The sequence below is a fragment of the Panthera onca genome, chromosome F1 (assembly GCF_046562875.1).
Source record: "Panthera onca isolate mPanOnc1 chromosome F1, mPanOnc1 haplotype 2, whole genome shotgun sequence".
NCBI lineage: Eukaryota > Metazoa > Chordata > Mammalia > Carnivora > Felidae > Panthera > Panthera onca.
In genome coordinates, this window is record NC_138355.1 from 37,810,343 (window position 1) to 37,830,182 (window position 19,840).

The 19,840-nt window shown below is 43.8% G+C and overlaps 1 protein-coding gene and 2 long non-coding RNA genes across 3 annotated transcripts in view; 1 reads left to right on the forward strand and 2 right to left on the reverse strand.

The window, feature by feature from the left end:
• LOC132686276 (membrane cofactor protein-like) overlaps positions 1–3,698 on the reverse strand; it is a 38,706-nt gene extending 35,008 nt beyond the window's left edge. The window contains exon 1 of the mRNA XM_078441404.2: positions 3,486–3,698. Coding sequence (XP_078297530.1) covers positions 3,486–3,603 — 118 coding nt within the window. The 5' untranslated portion in view covers positions 3,604–3,698. The remainder of the gene's footprint in view (positions 1–3,485) is intronic.
• A 36-nt stretch (positions 3,699–3,734) lies between these two features.
• On the forward strand, positions 3,735–10,597 carry LOC132686280 (uncharacterized). Its single transcript, XR_014136436.1, has 2 exons — positions 3,735–4,329; positions 10,222–10,597. It is a non-coding gene; the product is annotated as an uncharacterized LOC132686280 (long non-coding RNA).
• On the reverse strand, positions 9,323–19,005 carry LOC144614961 (uncharacterized). The gene is made up of 3 exons (XR_013553324.2): positions 18,835–19,005; positions 12,430–12,531; positions 9,323–9,710 (listed from the first exon to the last, which is right to left on the reverse strand). It is a non-coding gene; the product is annotated as an uncharacterized LOC144614961 (long non-coding RNA).
• Between the last annotated feature and the right edge of the window lie 835 nt (positions 19,006–19,840).

The following is a 19,840-nucleotide window of genomic DNA, read 5'->3' on the forward strand; positions in this document are numbered from 1 at the left end:
GAAACTAACCATCTTTAAGCTTTAAGCACTGGAGAAAGATCTGGCCATGTCATTTCTTTTGTTGCCTATCTCCCAGTATTCTGTAACCTAGCAACTGACCAGAAGGACTGTCCTCTGGGTATTACAATATGTAGAGTAAAGAAACTAAGAAACTAGCATGTAAGCACTTATAGATCTTGGCTTCTTTAATTAGAGAGAAAGAAAAGACCTAACGATATGACCCACAACAGGAGATAGTGGGTTTTATACAAAACAGCAGACCCTTTGGAGAAGAATGAGACTGGTCCCGAAACTGGACAAATGTTCCCTTCTTGCCATCTCGTGCAGCTGGCAACTAACTACCTCTGAGGTGGTGGGCTTCCGGGCACAACACTGTCTGCCTACACACCTTCTCCTGAGAGGATGAGAGGCATCAAAACTGAACCGTGTATGCCCTTCCCACTGTTTCCCTGCCCAACGTAATGAAGGCTCATTTGTACTTTCCCTAATTTCATACCTGTCCTGATTTTACCTTTAAAAAAACTTTTTTTTTTTATCTTTATTTTTGAGAGACAGAGTGCAAATAGGGGAGGGGCAGAGAGTCAGGGAGACACAGAATCTGAAGCAGGCTCCAGGCTCCGAGCCATCAGCACAGAGCCCGACACAGGACTCAAACTCATGAATCGGAAGATCATGACCTGAGCTGAAGTCGGACACTCAACCGACTGGGCCACCCAGGCACCCCATGATTTTACCTTTGAACCTTACACTTGGCCTTGATTTCCCTTTTCTTCGTTTTTAAGTCTTATTCCCTTCCATGTTGCACTCTGTTCATTTCATTTGTCTCTTTCCTCTATTCCAAATAACATTCAGAGTCTCCTTCCACTTTTAGCTAGAAGGCTAATCTAACCTTGATCCTTTTTAAAAACTTCTTTTTGTTTTCTTTTTACCACCACTGGCCCCTCTCCACTCCACTCCCCCCACACAGAAATGAACTGTTTGATGATCAGTATCAAGCAAGACTCTACATAAACAATGGAAGACAGAGCCCCTCTGACAGGCGCCCCTGCCTCAGCTTAGGCACCACGGATAGGCCATCCTAAGCACGATTCTTTAAAGAACCTTCCTCCGGTACTGTAAGCCTCACCTGAATCCTTTATTTCATTTTCTGGTACTTAATGTGTATATAAGAGTGTTGATGCTGCCGCAGAAAATGGGCATCTGGAACCACAAGTGTGACAAGACAGAGGAGCTCTCTGCATTCTAGTGGGGAGAGCAGAAGACACAGGTTTGCAAGGGTGACTCCCAGGCGGGGGATTTGAGGTGGAGTGAGTGGGTCCACCTGAGACGGGGTGGTCAGAGAGGGGCCTTCCGAGGGGGCGACATCTCAGCTGAGTGTGAAGGACAAAAAGGAGCCTTCGGCACAAGGGGCCGGGGGTGGATGCTCCAAGTCGGAGGGAATACCAAGTGCAGAAGCCCCACAGTGGCAGAGCATGGCCTGTTTAAAGAGAAAACTGTTCCTGCCTCCAGTTAAATGCTGTCAGGGACTCAAGCTCCTTTCCTCCAGAGCACTTCTGCGCTACAACATATTTATTAGTAGTATGCTTGGTGTCTGCCACTCCCAATAGATTTTAGCAACAATTTCTTGACGGCCACTGTGTGCATGGCACTGGGGGTCTCACAGTGAGTAATGCAGTCTCTGCTTATATCGATGTGACTGCAGCCAGATCAATAGTGAAATCAGGATCATGAAAATGGGGCAGTTTTGTGAGTGCTCACCAGTGTATCCTGAGGACCAGCACAGAACCTGGCACACAGAAGACAAATATTTGGTGAATGAATGCTACTAAGGAAAGAATGAGCATGCATAACGTATACCTAATAGGCTCCTAGAAATAACTTGGGCAGAGAAACACAGGTGCAGATATAGACAGAATGAAATATACTAAAGTGCTGAAAATGGTTGTTGCTTGAATGTTAAGTGTTAAACAACGAGCACTCTTTTTTTTTTTTTTTTTTTTTTACATTTTTTATTTATTTTTGGAACAGAGAGAGACAGAGCATGAACGGGGGAGGGGCAGAGAGAGAGGGAGACACAGAATCGGAAACAGGCTCCAGGCTCCGAGCCATCAGCCCAGAGCCTGACGCGGGGCTCGAACTCAGGGACCGCGAGATCGTGACCTGGCTGAAGTCGGACGCTTAACCGACTGCGCCACCCAGGCGCCCCACGAGCACTCTTTTTTAACACACATGCGTACACACACACACACACACACACATATTATAAGCACTCATTCCTATTCAATGAAACATTACACAAACTTAACGGATGGGCCTTCAGCTTCTGTTAATGCGTGCAAGAGAAAACCACACTGACATTATTTATCATGTTATTTCTTAGGATACTCATTTATCAGTAAGCTACCAATCTTTTTGATTCATTCAGTGGGCACCTGAATGGTTCAGTCAGTTCAGCCTCCAACTCCTGACTTTGGCTCAGGTCATGATCTCATGGTTGGTGAGTTGGAGCCCTGCATCTGACCCCACACAGCGGGGCACCTGCTTGGGATTCTCTCTCCCTGCCTCTGCTCTTCTTCTGCTTGAGAGCGCACGCTCTCTCACTCTCTCTCTCAAAATAAATACAATTAAATTAAAAAAAAAAATTCCCTCAAATATGACCCACCCTAATGAAAAGAAGGAAATGGCCAAAAAGCCATTAGGTAATGGAATTGGGTAATGTCTATTGGATAGGAACAGGAAGATGATTCTATGTCCAAAAAAAAAAAAAGAACAGCATTCGACCAACACCAATATGATCTTGGACAACAAGGAGACTGTTGTCTTTAGGTACAAAAAGCAAGGTGTGGCCTTCCCAAACTCTAAGCCCCAGGGACCCACAGCATTTTTACACTCAGAGGCTCTCAGTCAAGCTTGCACACACACGGGGGGTTCTCAGCCCCCGTGTAAACCAAGCAGAGAGCTTCCTTACCCAACACTCGACAGCATAGGCCTGGTCACTTCCGTAAAGCACACACCCGGTAACACCCAGCCTGGGGTCCCCTAGCCCCGCACAAATTATACCCTCTTCCCAAGGCAGCACCCCTCCAAGAAACACAGGGCAAATATCCCCACAGGCACAGCGCGGATCCTAGCAACAGCTGCACGCACTGAACACGAAGACCAAACCTTCACCCTGAACTCCAGGTCCGCAAGTGCTCAGGCCCGGAAGCACACTGCAAACTATCGCTGGGGTCAGGGATCCGCCCTGGGAAAACACCCGCCGCACCCATCGCCCGCAAGACTTACTCCAACGCCTCACAAGTCTTCACCTCCGGCACCCCAGAATCCCCAACCGATAGGTGCTCGCACAGCACGTCCAGGGGCACCCCCGGCCCGCGCCTGCTCCCGACCCACCAAAGAAAGCTCCGGGGCCCTGGGTCCGGTCGGCCCGCTCGCAGACCCGCTCCGGCTCGCCATTTGAGCGCACACCCGATCCAGGCTCTTACCGGAGGGCATGGGTAGCAGTAGCCCTGAGGCCACCAAAAGGATTACAAAGCAGGACAGTGAAGAGCGCCTCTCGGGGAGGCCGGGATCTGCGTGGAACAGCGCGCAAGACGCCATCATCTTCCGGGAGACCAGCGGGAACCGGGGAGCTCGCCGGGCAAAGACCTTCCCGAGTCCGGGTACCAGACGCAACAATCCCCCTCGTACGCAGGTGTCAGGCTCCCAGGCGCAGGGGCGTGGCCTGCGGAAGTGAGTGGAAGTGACGGAGTTGGGCGGAAGTGAGAGGACTTCCGGACTGGGCGGGGCTAGCCAGCAGCTGGAAGCGGGACCTGCCTGGCGGCGTGCGGGTCTTGGCTGGCTTAGGATGAGAAAGGGATCCGGAAGGGTGGAAAGGAAAGGAGGGCTAGGGAGTCATCTTTGTCCCTTTTCCGGAGCGGAACGCCGCTTTGAGGGAAAAGCGCCTCGCCCTGAAAATACAAACCCAGAGCCCAGGCAGCGGGTCGTCGTGGGGCCAGCACCCCTCGGGGCTCTGGTCGTGTCCTGAGGCACTCGGGACTGTCCGGACCCTCTGGGCCCTTGTTTCAAGACTTGGCAGTGATCGGGCATATTTAGGGACAATACTTGTGATTTCCGGGGCTCAGCACCTACTCTTGGATCTTCTCAAGGCCTGCTAGATTTCAGAATCTCAAAGGTTTGGCCACTGCACTCCCAACCCCTAAGGAAAGGATAGGAGATGAATTATTAAAGGACACCGGGCCATTAGCATATCGGGCCTCACCTCTCTGGGGCCCTTGCCCTTGAGCAACTGAATGTTTTATTGAAGAGGAAAAAACATGCACGAAAAAGGTAAGGACAAGGGAGTATTAATTGCCAATCTCCTGGAGATACTCAAAGCCGTTATTGTCGGGATGCGAGGAATTAATAAGAGAGAGCTCTTCTGGGGAAACAATCTCTCGGTGGAAAGTCAAGCGGAAAATGAAGAATGAGCCAGATCTATTTGTAGCGTTGTGATTAAACCTGTATGACTAGTAAGAGGAGAAGTAACATGACCTTTATTAAAAGAGCACACAAAAGGAGGTGACATTTTCTTCCTATTAGCTGGCAAAGAAGGATAAACATCAACCAGCGTGAGTAAATGTATCCGGGGGCCAACACCCTCAAACTTTTGGCTTTCAAGTTGTCCATATGTTAAGTTTTCAAATGGACATGACTTTTAAATCACTAGTTGTTCCATTTAGGGTTCATGCCAAAGAAATCGTCAGAGCTGTGACCAAAGATGTATAATTTAGGGGGGAAAAATAAATCCTAAGTGTCTAGCAAAAGTAGAAGGCAGTTTTGATAGGTGGCTTTACGGTATGAATGTCTAGGCAGAAGCAGTTAAAAATCCACGCGAGAAACTACGCAATATTTTTGTGAGTTTAAAAAAAAAAAAAAAAAAAAAACCTCCATAAAGTATTTGACTTTTGGCATTCTAGAGGAATTAGTGTAAAATATTCCAGAATTAACTAATGGTGATAGTGATGAGGGAGTATGAGGCAGGCTGAGGGCAAAACACAAACTAGCACCCCTCTCTCCCACAGTGGGACATGTGTGATATTCCTTGGACACTTCCACCTACCCCCAAACCAGAAAGGACAAAAAACCAAATGGTTAAACTGATGAGAGTCTCCACCAGTTTACCAGAAAAAGTCAGTCCCATCAACAGCCTAAAATTCAGGCTCTCCCTACTGTCTCAGTGTTAATGCCTTGCTAGAGGGAAAAACAACCTTAGCTGGGCAATAGCTAGGCCTCCAGTAAGTCTTTAGCAAACTCCCTCTTGACTTTTTGTCCCCAGCCTCCATAAAATGGTCACCCCCACACTTACAGTGCAGGTCTTCCTGCCCATGAGTCCTGTCCCCATGCTTTCACAAAATCACCTTTTTGCACCAAAGCCGGCTCCAAGAGTGCTTTCTTGGCCCTTGGTGCCAGACCCCACGAACCCCCCATCACCCCAAAACTTCAATAGGATAATGGAGATTTCATTTTCATTGTGGTTTTTAGTTTTCTTTAATGCCCCTGTGCTACACTGGGAATCAGATGAAGAAAAAAATTGTCAAAGTCCAACTTCTACATCCACTGCTATTTCGTTCATAGAATCTCTCAGAGTTAAGTTATAATGTGAATGGCGCGGAAATGTAAGCTTTTTGTATTAACTTCAAATGCATCTTCTGGAATTATAAAATGCTGTATGCATTTAAAGAATTCTAAAGCAGAGATGTACTAAAAACATTGTGGGTTCAACAAACCGTGGAATTTCCTCTTTCTCCCAGAACAAAACAATGTCTAGATTCTTGGCACTGCGTATAAAACGTTATGTAAAGTGATACATAAAACAAACACCTTAGCATTTTAGATTGTAAAATCCAGACACTCCGTGATGACATTGACTTGAAGGAAGTATAGTTAAGGAGACAGTGAGGGGGAATTATTTCTGTTAATTCTTAACAGTTGCAAAAGACTGACAGAACAGAAGTGTCCTATGGACCAATGTTGATACTTAACGCGTAAAAACAGAGAATGGATTTATTGTTCTCTGTAACCATCTGTATAAAATGGTATATATCATTGACATCTCAATAGGATGAAAGCATTTTCCCATCTATTTCTGGTCTTAGAAGTAAGTGGGTTTTTTGCTTATGAGTAAATTAAAGGTTCAGAACATGGCTGGGGTTTGGTTTGTTAGTTACAAGTGCTGGATTAGATTCAGGAATGGGGGTTGCACGGTTGCACTGGAACTTTCCTTCTGTCAGCAAAGTCTGTCCTTGGGGTTCAGCAAACCATTCTTAATATAATTGAGTACTTTCACATTGATTAATTAATTTTCAAATGACCCAATTAAGGCTCCCTTTGAAAGGTTCTGAGCCCCATTCCCTCTTGTTCTGGACAAGCTCCATGAGACAGGGATAGAGTTCTCTTGCTGTAGCTTCAGTGCTGAGACAGTTCTGTGTCTGTAAGGTGTATAATAAAAACCTATATATACTGAATGAAATAAATGGGGGTTGCTGTCTCGTGCATCTAACATGCCTCTGCCAATTCTCCGCCACCATGGGTTTACCAAATGCCGGGGAAGCTCTGAGAGATTTTGTTGTAAGAATTTTAAGATACTGGGAGCAAAGTGGGGTTTGCCTCTAAAAGGAACGAGCTACAACTGTGTGCACACAAACCGTTCCTGGATCGGGCACTGCAAGCTGTGTTACGAAGCAGAGCCGCTGTCTGTCCCTTAGCCTTGAGATCGTTTTAGTGACTTGGTTCAAAGGGAGAGTGTCGACAGTGAACTCCTTGAAGCCCTGACGGGAATGGCACTCAAGAGTCCAGGCTTTGAGTGAAGCAGGGGAGTAAACACTCATGGTTTCTGCCGCTCCCCCTGGAGATTCTGTCACACTGCTGAAGTGCAGGAGAGGAGAGCACGGAGAACATGCCTGTGTGTAGACCAGGTCTGGAGCTACGTGCTACATCTCCTTTCAGACTGTGTGAAGGCCAGTGGGGAGGAGGTAGGTGTGTGAGGCTGTCATTAAACACAGGCCAACTTCTGGAAAATAAATGGTCATGTTGGATGATCCCTGGCCTCCTAAATTAGTCTGTTTGCATCGCGCTTATCAGAGGTCGGGCTAGCAGCAGGAATGGGCCTGTGAGTGCTCTCAGGAGAGGCTTTCCGCTGCCATGGTGAATTACACACGAGGCGTTTGTGAAAACCCGAAAGAGGATGGCTAAACAGGATGGTTCAACCATCTTGCTGATGTTGGCCCTGGGGGCTGTGCCACCGCCCTTTGTATCTGGTAAACACCTGCCATTCAGTTGACCTTCTTATTTAGCTCTTACCAGCGAGAGCATTCCTGTGGTAAGCCATTACCTGCCCCGGGATTCTAAAACAACCAAGTGCAGAAAGGAAGGCATTTCTTAGAAGGAACACATACTCATTTTGTTTCCTCTTGGCTTGTGAAGGTTTAAAATGTAAATATATTACAAACCATAGTCCACAAGTAGATTTAGAAAGGAACATCTTTTATCCCTTTCTTATTATAATGATGGAGACAAAACATTTTATTTAAACGTCATAGATTTAAACTAACGTACACCTCACACTTGCATGCACACAAAAGGCAAATGAGAAAAAAGAGAATATTAGCACTAGGAATAACTTTGGAGACCAGCTGGACCAGCCCCTGCTTTTCAGAAGGAAAATGTAAGGCCAGAGGTTAACACAATTGCTCAAGAATACAAATAAAGTTTGTATTTAAAAATTTTTAAACTTGAAATTCAGTATTTTACCCATAGTTAGTATATAGAGTATTTCCCTTATATAAATGTTGTACAGGTAAAAAAGTCTCATGAATTTCTTGAAATTAAATGTCCCAGGCATCAGATAGTTGTTAATCACAATACTCACAGACCTACTTCATTCTGGGTGGAAAAAAAGGAATTTACATTTTTTTCATGTGATAGGGAATTTTGATTCGAAAACAGCCCAGTCCCCAACAACTATTTTCTAGCCCTCCTTTAAAATGTACTTCTTCAGAAGCTTAAGACGTAATAGATTTCCCTGTGTTCCAGCTAAGCAAAGCCATTTAGGATCTTTTTATATATTCATAGGTCACTTCCCTTTCTTCTTTTGGTGACCTGGCTGTATATCTTTTGCCCTTTTGCAGGGAGGGGGAATGGAGAGGGATGGTTTTTGAATTTTTAACTCTCTAAATATGCCTGTTTCCCCTGTCCATGATATAAGCTGTAATTTTTCTTTTGGTCTGTCAGTTGACTTTGCTTATTCTGTTTTTCCCTACCTTCCATGATTTTAAAGAAAACCTCCAGTTGATGTTCAGCTCACTCTTTATATTTATCAAGGTCAATTTGGCAGAATACTCTCTAAAAGCAACTTAAAACCCAGGATTACACGTAGATAGCAGTAGTCATATGCGAATCTATTGTTAAATATCCAGGAAGATTCTGATATTTTCTAGATTATTAGCATGACCCATAATATCACACCAGATAATTTTTGATCCGTAAGTATGTGGACTAGTTAAGGACTCCAAGACCACTTATTTATATATTAATTTTTTAACTTCTTTTTAAAAAAAAATTTTTTTTTTACCCTTTATTCATTTTTGAGAGACAGAGAGAGACAGAGCATGAGCAGGGAAGGGGCAGAGAGAGGGGGAGACACAGAATCTGAAGCAAGCTCCAGGCTCTGAGCTGTCAGCACAGAGCCCAATGCGGGGCTCGAACTCCTGAACTGTGAGATCATGACCTGAGCCGAAGTCGGACGCTCAACCGACTGAGCCACCCAGGAGCCCCAATTTTTTAACTTCTTAAAAGTCATAGTTTCTTAGTTTATTTAGTGTATTCTGAATCCATACAAAAGTAAGCCAGTTGCTTTTATAATATAATTATTCTTTTATTTAAAATAGTTATGTTTTTGTAAAGAATAGAGTAAAAGTGCTTTTGAAATAGAACTTAGGTAATATCCAAAGCTCATTGTTTCAGATATTTCTCTTGAAAACCTCTTCTCCAGAATCATTTAATGTTTTTTTTTTTTAAATAAACAGAAAATATTCTTTTCTAAGGAAGTAAAAACTGATATAGCTATATTTTACTCGGATCTAATAGGAGGAGGTTTTGCTCTATAAAAGAAAAACTAACTATTTAAGTAAGACTGTGTATAAAGAAACATACATGAAGAAAGGTTAGCAGAAAATGAATCAAAATATTACCAGCGGTTATCACAGAGTAGTATAATTCTCCGTGACTTATTTGTTTTTCACATTGTCCCTCTGGATTTTCAGATTCTCATTAATGAGCCCATTCCATAGTATGGACATTTGAAAATAAGAAAGGAAAATAACAAACTGGTAAACCAAGATCTTAGGCAACACCTTTGTCCTTTAAGTAAGTGAGGCTATTTATATAGCCCAAGGGCAGTCTTTTCCCCTAAATGGATGGTGTGTGCTTTGAGCACAAGGACAGAGGGTGAAGGGGTGACAGTAATCCAAACTAAGAGGAGGGAGCTTTTCCTAGATTCTGGGGGCACTTCGGCATCTTCAAGTGCACATGCTTGCATCTCTGTGAGGTCACTTCCAGTTGGGATTTTATGCGTTTCACATCTTATTCTGTTGAAATGAATCGCTTCCTTCCCGACCAACGTTTTAATTCGAGGTGTTCTCCAGCTTTATATACTTTGTCAAGGAAGGACACTGAAATAACAGGATATTTTTATTCAGATGACAGCATGGCTGAAACGAATTACCCGGAACTTGCTGGTAATAATCATGAGGACAGTATTACACCAATTATGAGTTCAGAAGAAGTGTTTATTGCCTTCTTTAGCGGTTGCTGTGCAGGGCACAAGAAGGTATTGCAAAAGCTGAGACACTTAATAGATAAGAGAGAGATTAATGAATAAGCTGACCTTTCCCCGTTGCTGCTTTTATCAAAGGAAAAATGTTTCTCAGCGTTGGGCAACTAAATAAAAAGAGCCTCATTCCAAAAACAGAGGTTCCTCATAACACACCAAATATTTCTGAGTCTCTTCTGAGCCATGTTGTGGCAGGGGAAAGCAAACAGGAGCTGGTAGTTTGGAGGAGGGCCAGCCTCAGAGAACAGGTCCTCGTCCCCCAACACCGTCAAGACTGAAAGAAATTATTGTATGGTCCGTGATGTCCAAATGCTTCCCTGCCCATGCTGAAGCCTCTCCTCTTCCTCAAGGCCGGGAAGACTGTCCTTCCGCCAGCGGACAGATCCCTGTTGAGGCCCATCGGCTCACCAGACACCCCGCTATTCCTGCCGCCTGATCCCCCATCATTGTTCCCTTTCTACCTCGTGACACGTCCCAACGCTTGGTACCTGCGTCATCTTTGAACATTCTCACGTCCTTCGGCATGCAGCTGTGTCTTTGGAGTCTGCCTCTTGCTCTGTATCACCCTCTGCCCTTGCACTTGGCTCGGGTTCACGGGTCCTAAGCTTGATACAGACACTAACTCACTCCTTGTCTGCCATATGTGGCCACAAATGATCAACCTCGCTCCTGTGGAGCACTGTGGCCAAAATCCCAATCTTGAAAAAGAGACTTGTGACAAATTCATTTCGGACTTCCTGTATTATTAAAACGGTGGTCAACAGTCAGTCTACACAATTTGAGATGCACCTTGATGTCAAAAAACATTTCCAAAAAGTTAGTTAAAATGAAATTTCAAACAGTTCCCTCTCAAATATCTATACTTCTCATTTGATTAAGTCCATACACAGAAATTTTGGGAAATTTAAAAAGGAGTCATTACTCATAAGTTATCATGAGAAAGAAAACATAAGCACAATGCATAGTACGTGTTACAAGTGACTAATTCATGTTTGAAGAACAGAGGAATGTGCTAGTGAATACAATAGTGGTAACAGGCAAAAAACAACAAATGTCATTGACTGCTGTGTGACATAAGTTTTTAATGATAACGAAAATGGTCTTCATTTGGTGAAAACAGAATCCGGATTCAGTATTACACAGTGAATATACTCTCAGTGCATAATCTTGCAAATATTAAACAATATGTAAATAAAAGAAACTTAAAATACTAACCACTGGGTGGAAGCTATTACAGATAATTTGTATATTCTTTATGTGTTTATTTTCGATGTATTTTTGGCAATGAGCACTTACTAGTCTTGAAAGGTAACAGTTTATTTAAAAAATGTTATAGATAGGAAGTTCTGTGAGTTTTAAAGAAAGACATCACTTTGGACTGGCACACTTTGGGAGAGCTCCTTAGATGAGTGAATTCTGAGCCTGATTAATGCCACTTAGATTGGAAAAAGGTGGCAAAGTGTTTACGTACATAACCAGGCAGGAAGGAGTAGAAATCAAATGATATTTTAAGCCCTCTTCTGAAATAGTTTTTAAAGTAACTTTTGTAAAGACAACCACGCAGTCTAGGTCTCTGTGGCTTCTACTCAACTCTGCTGTTGCAGCATGAAAAGCAGCCATAAATAGGCTAACGGTGGGGGAGGCTGTGTTCCAGTAGCTTTATTTACAAAAACAGTCACTTTCTAGTCCAGTGATTTTTTTTTTTCTGTTTATTTTTGAGAGAGAGAGCACAAGCAGGGAAGGGGCAGAGAGAGAGGGAGACACAGAATCTAAAGCAGGCTCCAGGCTCTGAGCTGTCAGCACACAGCCCAACACAAGGCTCAAACCCTCAAGGGTTAAGATGGTGACATGAGCCAAAGTTGGACACTTAACCTACTGAGCCACTCAGGCGCCCCTGGTCCCGTGATTTCTAATATTCACTTCTACGTGTGTGCCACTTTGGCACACATAATTTGGTAATTTCCCTTTTCACCCCAGTCCTGTAGCAAACAGCTAAACAGTGAGCACCCAACAGCTATGGTAGTAGGCTGGTACTTTGACTAGGTGGCATGCGGGGATGAGGTGTGGTGACAAGCCCCTGTTGGGGAGGACAGGAAACAGGAAGGAGAGAGCAGTCCTAGGAGACCTGGTGAGGCAGAGAATTCAGTGGGAGTCAGAAAGCAGGGGGAGGTAAATGCGAAGTCTCCACAGGATCCCCAGGTGATCCTGCACATTTAAGGGAAGGGGGAGCCAGGGGGACACCCAAGTGCCAAATGCTTGCGTTCCACAAGAAAACAAAAGCTTGCTTCTTCTCGAAGGTTTATAGCACCAGCGCACAAAAATACAAGAATGCTTTGAGAAAACAGTGCCCGGAGCACAGCGCTGACAGCCATCACCCAACTCCCTGGAAACAAGAATCTAAGGAAAACAACAACCAAGGCATTTCCAGTTCCTGAAGAACTTTCTATCTCCGGTGGTCCCAGGGATCCAGCCAGAGCAGCATCTTAGGCACATCCTGTTCTCACTTCCGCTCTCTGAGTTACTGACAACATTATGAATTCAATATGTACATTAGGTACCTGCTGTTCTCCTGATTTGTTTGCACAGTTTGAGGACTTACACCGCTGTCTTCTTGAGGATGTAAATGGATACTCTCCTTACGTTTTTCATCTGTAGTTTTGCTAATTGGCAGAGGGAGAAAAATAAGACAAATAATTTTATACATTTCAGTCTTGGAAGAAAGTAGTCAGTGGCTTTCATTTTGAAATTGAGGGCATAACTTGCCTCATGTTTCTGAAATCTTTGCACGATATGTAAGAGGAAAACAACCAAATCCCACCTCTCAAGACTAAATAACTCAGAGTAGGAAATAAAACTAAAACCATCCTGTACGTTGCCAGGAGACTGAATTGCTGATACACAAGTGTCCATGCCTTCAAAGGACATTTGCTTCCAAAGTCATTTTGACTGGTAAATACTGTTTACCACCAGGTGGTGACATTTAGGCTTCACAAGGGCAACAGCTTTGCACAACAATCTTACACAAGGCTTCCTTCTTCCGCTACAGCGAAGATAGAAGTTCTGTTTTGTGTACAGTTAACACCCAGAGTTTGGAAAGCAGCAGCAGTTGTCCGGAGGCATATGAGGACTAGGGTAAATCCAAGCATTTAAACACTTTTGTTTATTTTTTTTTAATTTTTTGAAATGTTAGTGGGGGAGGGGCAGAGAGAGAGGGACACACAGAATCGGAAGCAGGCTCCAGGTTCTGAGCTGTCAGCACAGAGCCTGACTCCGGGCTTGAAGCCATGATCATGACCTGAGCCGAAGTTCGCTGCTCAACCAACCGAGCCAGCCAGGAACCCCTAAGCACTTTTAAATGTCAATAACAATCACATGTAAATAACAATAGCTCACACTTTCTGACATTCATCCTAACCGAGGCACCATGTTAAGTGAGGTAGGAGCTGTTATTGTCCCCACATTACAGACAAGGAAAATAAAGTTTAGAGAAGTTGAGTGCCTTGCTGAGGGTTTCATAGCTAGTACGTGGGTGTGACACGGCTCCTAATGATTGCAAAGCCCATCATCTTACCTGGGATGCTACTCTGCCTCTTTGGCAGTTGTTTAAGTAAGCACTTCATTTTACATAAACGACATGGTAAATGGTACAATATACCAGTACCCTTAGAGGTCAAATATGTGTTGGTATTGGGGACTTAAGGATGGAAGTGCAAAGAGTTAACTCACTCCACCGCCCCCCAGTACTTCCTCATTGCTCAGTTCGTCTTTACCCTTTGGTGGAAATTACAATGAGGGCGTCCCTGAGACAAAGAGGAACACTGAGTCAGAAGCAAAGTGTTCCCAGAATGAGGAAGGACAAACTTGAGATCCACGCCTGAGGAAGAGTAGAGGGTTGTACTGACAGGTGTTATGGGCGTCCACGGAGCAATGACTAGTAAGTGGTTAGCCAAGGAATGGCTGAAAGGGGTTTTGGATGATGACCAGTACATGCGCCTGAGAGAATACAACCTCAGTATGTGCTGAGTGGATGGCTATCCACTTGATTGGTGGTAGTCAATGTGGGCATGGGGTAATGCAGGGATACTTCATAGAGGGCGGTCTTAGTAATTTTGTCACTCCAAGCATCATACCAATGAAGACTTTATAGCTTTATCTGAGTATATACAAGAAGGCTGTTTTGTATGGGAATGGGAATGGATCAGAGGCCGAAACAAGGAGCAAGGCTAAATGGGCTATGAATGCAGGAATTTAACAATATTATTCCTCAGTGATCAGTGCGTGACTTATCCTGCTTAACATTTGCCACAAATCAGGGTGCTTGGATGGCTCAGTCCATTGAGCATCTGACTCTTGAGTTTTGATCAGGTCATGATCCCGGGGTCGTGGGATCAAGCCCTGTGTCAGGGTCCATACTGAGCGAGTACGGAGCCTGCTCAAGATTCTCTCTCTCTCTCCCTCTGCACCCCCCTTCTCTCTCTAAAAAACAAAAAACAACATTTGCCACAAATTCTTGTGTAAATACACGTTGAAATGGAATGTATGCAGAGATGATGTGTTTTTTACTAGTGGAAAACCAGTAAAGTTAAGTCATCAAACTTGCTAGTCTATGTGAATGGACAGGAAAATTTTCACTAAGCCTAGTAAGGACAGAAGCCCTTCCCGAATTACTGTAATTTCCTTAGAGGCTGATAACTCAGGATAGAGTAAAAGGGAGAGATTGCATACTATTCTCTAGGATACCTGCCCCATGTACCAGACTAGCTAAAACAAACAAACAACAACACACATACCAATAAAATGGACAGGTTAAAGTACTATAAGAAAAAAAAGGAAACCTCCCACTTTTGTGCTATATGCAGTTCTGGGTGGTACAGAACCGAATTCAGAAGTGGCAGGTGAGATTATTACCGGGTAGCTGAATGGGTTCAGGGTCCTAAGATCATCAGGACTGAAACCCTACTCCTGAAGGACCACCTGCTGGTACGATTTTAAGCAAGCCACTGAATTTCTGTGCACCTCAGACCCTTCCCTGCTTTGGGATAACAATGCAATTGGACCTACCTACCTCACAGAGTTGCTCTGAGGGTCAAAGAAGACAATAAATGGTAAAATATTTTGTAAACAAATACATTAGCTGTTGCTATTATCCTATTAATCCTGACTGCTGTACAATTGGAAGTCAAAAATCATTAACTGAAAATGATTTTTTTGCGCCTAGAGGTGGTCTCTGCTTACGAGAAGCTCATTTTCTGCTTGGTGTGTGTGTGTGATTTGGGGCGGGAGGGGGGTTAAGGAGACGAGAAATAATTTAACAGAGTGTGGGGAACGCAGCATGGGGCAGAGGGAGCAAACGTACCGAGTAATTAGACATGCTGAATCTGGGAAAGCTAAGGACCGAGGAGGCATATGAAATCATCAGTGATGTGACATAAGTCCAAAGCAGGCTTGCTTACCAAGTCCAGCGGCAGAATATTAAAACAACGAGCATCCTTGAAACCTGTGGTAAGTTTAGGACAATTAAAAACGTACTACCTGGTAGACAGTTGCCGCCGAACTCCCTGGCGGAGGAGAGGGCTAGCTACAGTCGTCAAGTCCTTCAGTCCTGGGTCATAACACAACCACAGGAAGATGCCACTATTTGATCACAACCCTGCTTTGTGCTGGACACTAACCAACACCTCAGCCTGTTGACTCATATTTTGTAGCTGGTATTTTCCATGCTAACCCCACTTCGGGCCACTTCTCCTGCCTTGCTCTTTAAACAGGGCAGAAGAAAACAATCTTCTTTTCTTAAGACAGCATAAGCAGTTTAAAGATTTACTAACTAATTAAAATGAGGCAATCTCAGAGTGCATGGGGGGCTCAGTCAGCTGAGCAACTGACTCTTGATTTCAGCTCAAGTCATGATCTCACGTTTCATTAGATCAAGTCCCGCGTCAGGCTCTGCACTGAGATCACGGGGCCCGCTTGAGATTCTCTCTCTTCATCTGTCTCTATCTCTTCCCCACTCGCACTCACTCGCTTGCTCTCTCAATATAGACATCTTTAAAAAATTAGACAAAAATAGGATGCACACAGACATACAGGAATGATCTCACTTTAAAGCACTCCTCAATGGGGACCATGCTGATCATGGTATTAAAGATTGTGTCTTTCCCACATCCACGTTTCGAAACTCTGTTCTTCTGCTCAGTTTTCTCCTAGTCTTTTTATCCTCTTTATTTTTTAATTTTTTTAACATTTATTCATTTTTGAGAGACAGCGACAGAGTGTGAGCAGGGGAGGGGCAGAGAGAGTGAGGGACACACAGAATCTGAAGCAGACTCCAGGCTCCGGGCTGTCAACACAGACCCCAACGTGGGGCTCGAACTCACGAACCTGAGAGATCGTGACCTGAGCCGAAGTTGGACACTTCAACCAACTGAGCCACCCAGGCATCCCTTCATCGCCTTTATTCTAATTAATTAATTAATTGTGTGTCTAATTTATAGTCTCTGTGCCACCACTGGAATGAAAACTCCATAAAGGAGTCCATCTTTGCTGATGGATATGTAACAAACCTCAGAACTGTCCTTGGGACAGGGAAGTACTCAATAAAATATTTACAAAATGAAATGAGCTGTGCTAAAACATCATCTAAGAGTGTTCCCACAAAATGTAGCGTGTTGTCTCCCGTGTCCGAGAGGTAGACTTGTGCCTGCAACCCTCCAGGCCTGGTGTGATCCTGCGTCTCCCATGGAGCAGGCCACTCCTTCTACACTGTTCTGTCAGTCAGTCTTTTGGGGCTCTGACATAAACTGCTCTTCTGTCGAGGTCATATTCTGTGCCTGTCACATGGCTTCCTTCTCGTTACTGTAAGGAACTTTCTTCCCTTCCTGTGAGGAAAGCTTGAGATCCAGATAAGAATAATCAATCTACACCCACACAAGGACACAGAACAATGATTACTCACCCAACTGCTTCCAAGAACAAGGTCTTGGATTATTTAAGCACAACACCCCCTCCTACTAATCTCACGTGTTATTTCTAACATGAAAATAAATGGCATTTTCTTAAAGTAATTCACTCATTACTCCAAGAAGTGAAAACAGGCCAAATACATACATGTTTAGCTAGGTTTTGAAATTTTTATGGATTACATATGTATGATATGTTCCATGGTGGATTATTTAGACATTTGGGAGGTTTTACTCCATGATCTTTTTCCCTGCCACATCCCTGGTTGCTACTGGTCAGCAAATGCTTATGCCATGGCTTTACACTTCTAAAGAACATAGGGACGACAGGAGGCAGGTTCAAAGCCATGGAGTACACGAAGAAATGTCATATGATCTGAGGGTACTTAGAGGGGATGAGATCACCATTTCTAAGGAAATCATTTTTATGAAATGGCTGTTGAATCTTTTTCATGCCCAAGGATGATAATAGGAGGGAACCATCTTAAGTTACATGGGTGAAACGAATCAATAGCTGGGCTAGGGAATTCGATCGGCAGTTGATGAACTTGGACCAGGCCACAGGAGTTGGAATGAAGTAGTTGGAAGGGAGGAAGAGAGACACTGTTGTGAATATCTCTAAGAGAAGAGTCGTGTACTCTGGCTGGTTTTAGCCGGACATTGGTCCAGAAATAGAAAATTAGGAGCCCCAACTACTTTAATTCAGCCTTAATTTTTAAAACAGCCTAATTAAAAAATTTTTTGACTCAAATTATAGTAGTAATAAAAGAGAAACTTTGAGGGGAAAAGGTTATTGACACAAAGGCTTTTGCTAACATCGAGCATTAAGGCTACTTTCACTTTCTATTTATAGTGCAGATGAGGGAAGCATATTTACTTGTCAAACCGCAACATCTAGAAAACATTTGTTATGAAAGATAAAACCGTATCTTAAATGTAAATCCCTACTAATTGCTTTACCATGAAATTAAGTTCCTGACTAGATCATTAAGATGTTCTGCTGTGATGCTCTGCCTTTAAAAAGTTTACACTGGCCTCCTCCGTGAAATAGCAACTTTCGTTTCTGTCAGGCTTCTTTTAGGAGACTGCATTTGCTTAGAAAAAGTTATAAACTGTTTCTCATGGGTGTCGAATTTGCTGATCAAGGTTATAACACTGATCTGATTGACTTCGAGCTCCCAGATTTTGTTCTAAATAAGTCAATTAACACAAAAACCGTATATGTTCTCTTCCTAGTCAAAACTGTTTCTTTATCTAATCCTTGCAAGGTTTTAGCAAGTTTAAAACTTGGGTGGGTGTAGGGCGCCTGGATGGCTCAGTTGGTTAAGCACCTGACTCTGGATTTGGGCTCAGGTCATGATCTCAGTTTGTGAGATCAAGCCCTGAGTTGGGCTCCATGTTGACGGTTCAGAGCCTGCTTGGGATTCTCTCTCTCCTTCTCTCTCTCTGCCCTTCCCCCTCTCGCACCCACACGCATGCGCACTCTCTCTCTCTGTGAAAATAAATAAACTTTAAAAAAATTAGGTGGATTTATAAAATATTTTTTAACACCCTACACAAAGCCTCAGTTCTTCGACACTGGCAGCCTGTGATGTATGTGCCAGTGGGCACACTGTAACTCCTAGTGCCTTGATGAGGCCTGTATCTAGCGGCCTCAGTCTGGAATGTTTCAGCAAAACTGGGATAGCAACGGCCTCATCAACACTTTTGGAAAAATTCCTTCTATTTTCCTCTGGGTAAAACTTGAGTACTTCTTAAAATCCCAAGCTTTTTTTTTTTTTTTTTTTTTTTTTTTTTTTTTTAAAGTATTCTTATTATCATGTATTTCTTTTAGTGTGAATATTTCTCTATCCATCATGTGTGTCAAGGGCCTTCTTTATAATTATGAATCGTATCAGAGATTATCTAGTAGTGCTTGTTCTGAGGTTTTCTTTTACTTCTCTTTGGCTTCCAAGAGGAGGCAAGGACACTTAAAACCTTTTTCTAGGCGAGTTTGGTTGTACTTACCCTTGTTTGTGCTTTACAGTTATCCAACCGGCCACGATGATGGGTAAAAGAAAGAAGATCGTGCCAAAGAAAATGCCTAGGCAGTAAAACAGAGTCATTGGATGCATGGCAAATATAACCCATGGGTCTTAAACAATGAATATCTAGTCCCGCTAGAGACTGCCAGTGAGTTTTTTAAAGGCAACTATAAATTCTGCCTTTAAGAAACCCCTCACACAGGCTTAGCTTGAAGATTTTCCCTCTGCTCCTGGTTTGATCTGGCGCATTAGTCTTCCTGCCCCAGGGTCACAGACGAGGGGTGAGCAGAGCAGTGCGTCACCTTTGGTCCAAAGCAGCCTTTCATCAAGGAGCCGAGAACCGCCCGGGAGCTCCTGGCTGTGGCGCCCGGGGCCCCGCACTCGTGTCTTATGTCAGGCACAGGCTACGACTCCACTGATCCCTACAGGCAAAGTCTCACCAAACCACTCCTCTTGCACAGGCAGGTCACAGAAATGGCTAAGAAAATTGATCTTTGTGGCTTCTAATCTGCGCAAGTGGGCATGACTGCCATCCTGAAGAATCTTCCCAGGTTGTAAACCAAAGGGGACGTTGTGTTCTCCAGCCCCGTTAAAATAGGAAGGATGACGATTATTCATTTGTAATGATTCAAAGACGGTGTAGAACCTTTGATAGAGGACACTCACTCACTCTGTGCCTGTGAAGATACCATGGCCTGAATGTAGACTCTTTTCCTTCTGACTGAAATTGTAAGAGATTTTGAGGAGCATCTGGGTGGCTCAGTTGGTTAAGCGTCTGACTCTTGGTTTTGGCTCAGGTCATGATCTCACTTTGTGAGATTGAGCCCTGTGTTGGGCTCAGTATGGAGCCTGCTTTGGATTCTCTCTCTCTCTCTCTCTCTCTCTCTCTCTCTCTCTGCCCTTCTCCCCTGCTCATACTCTTTCTCTGTCCAAAATAAAAAATGATAATAATAAAAAGAGATTTTTATCTTTCTCTCCTTTTTTTTTCT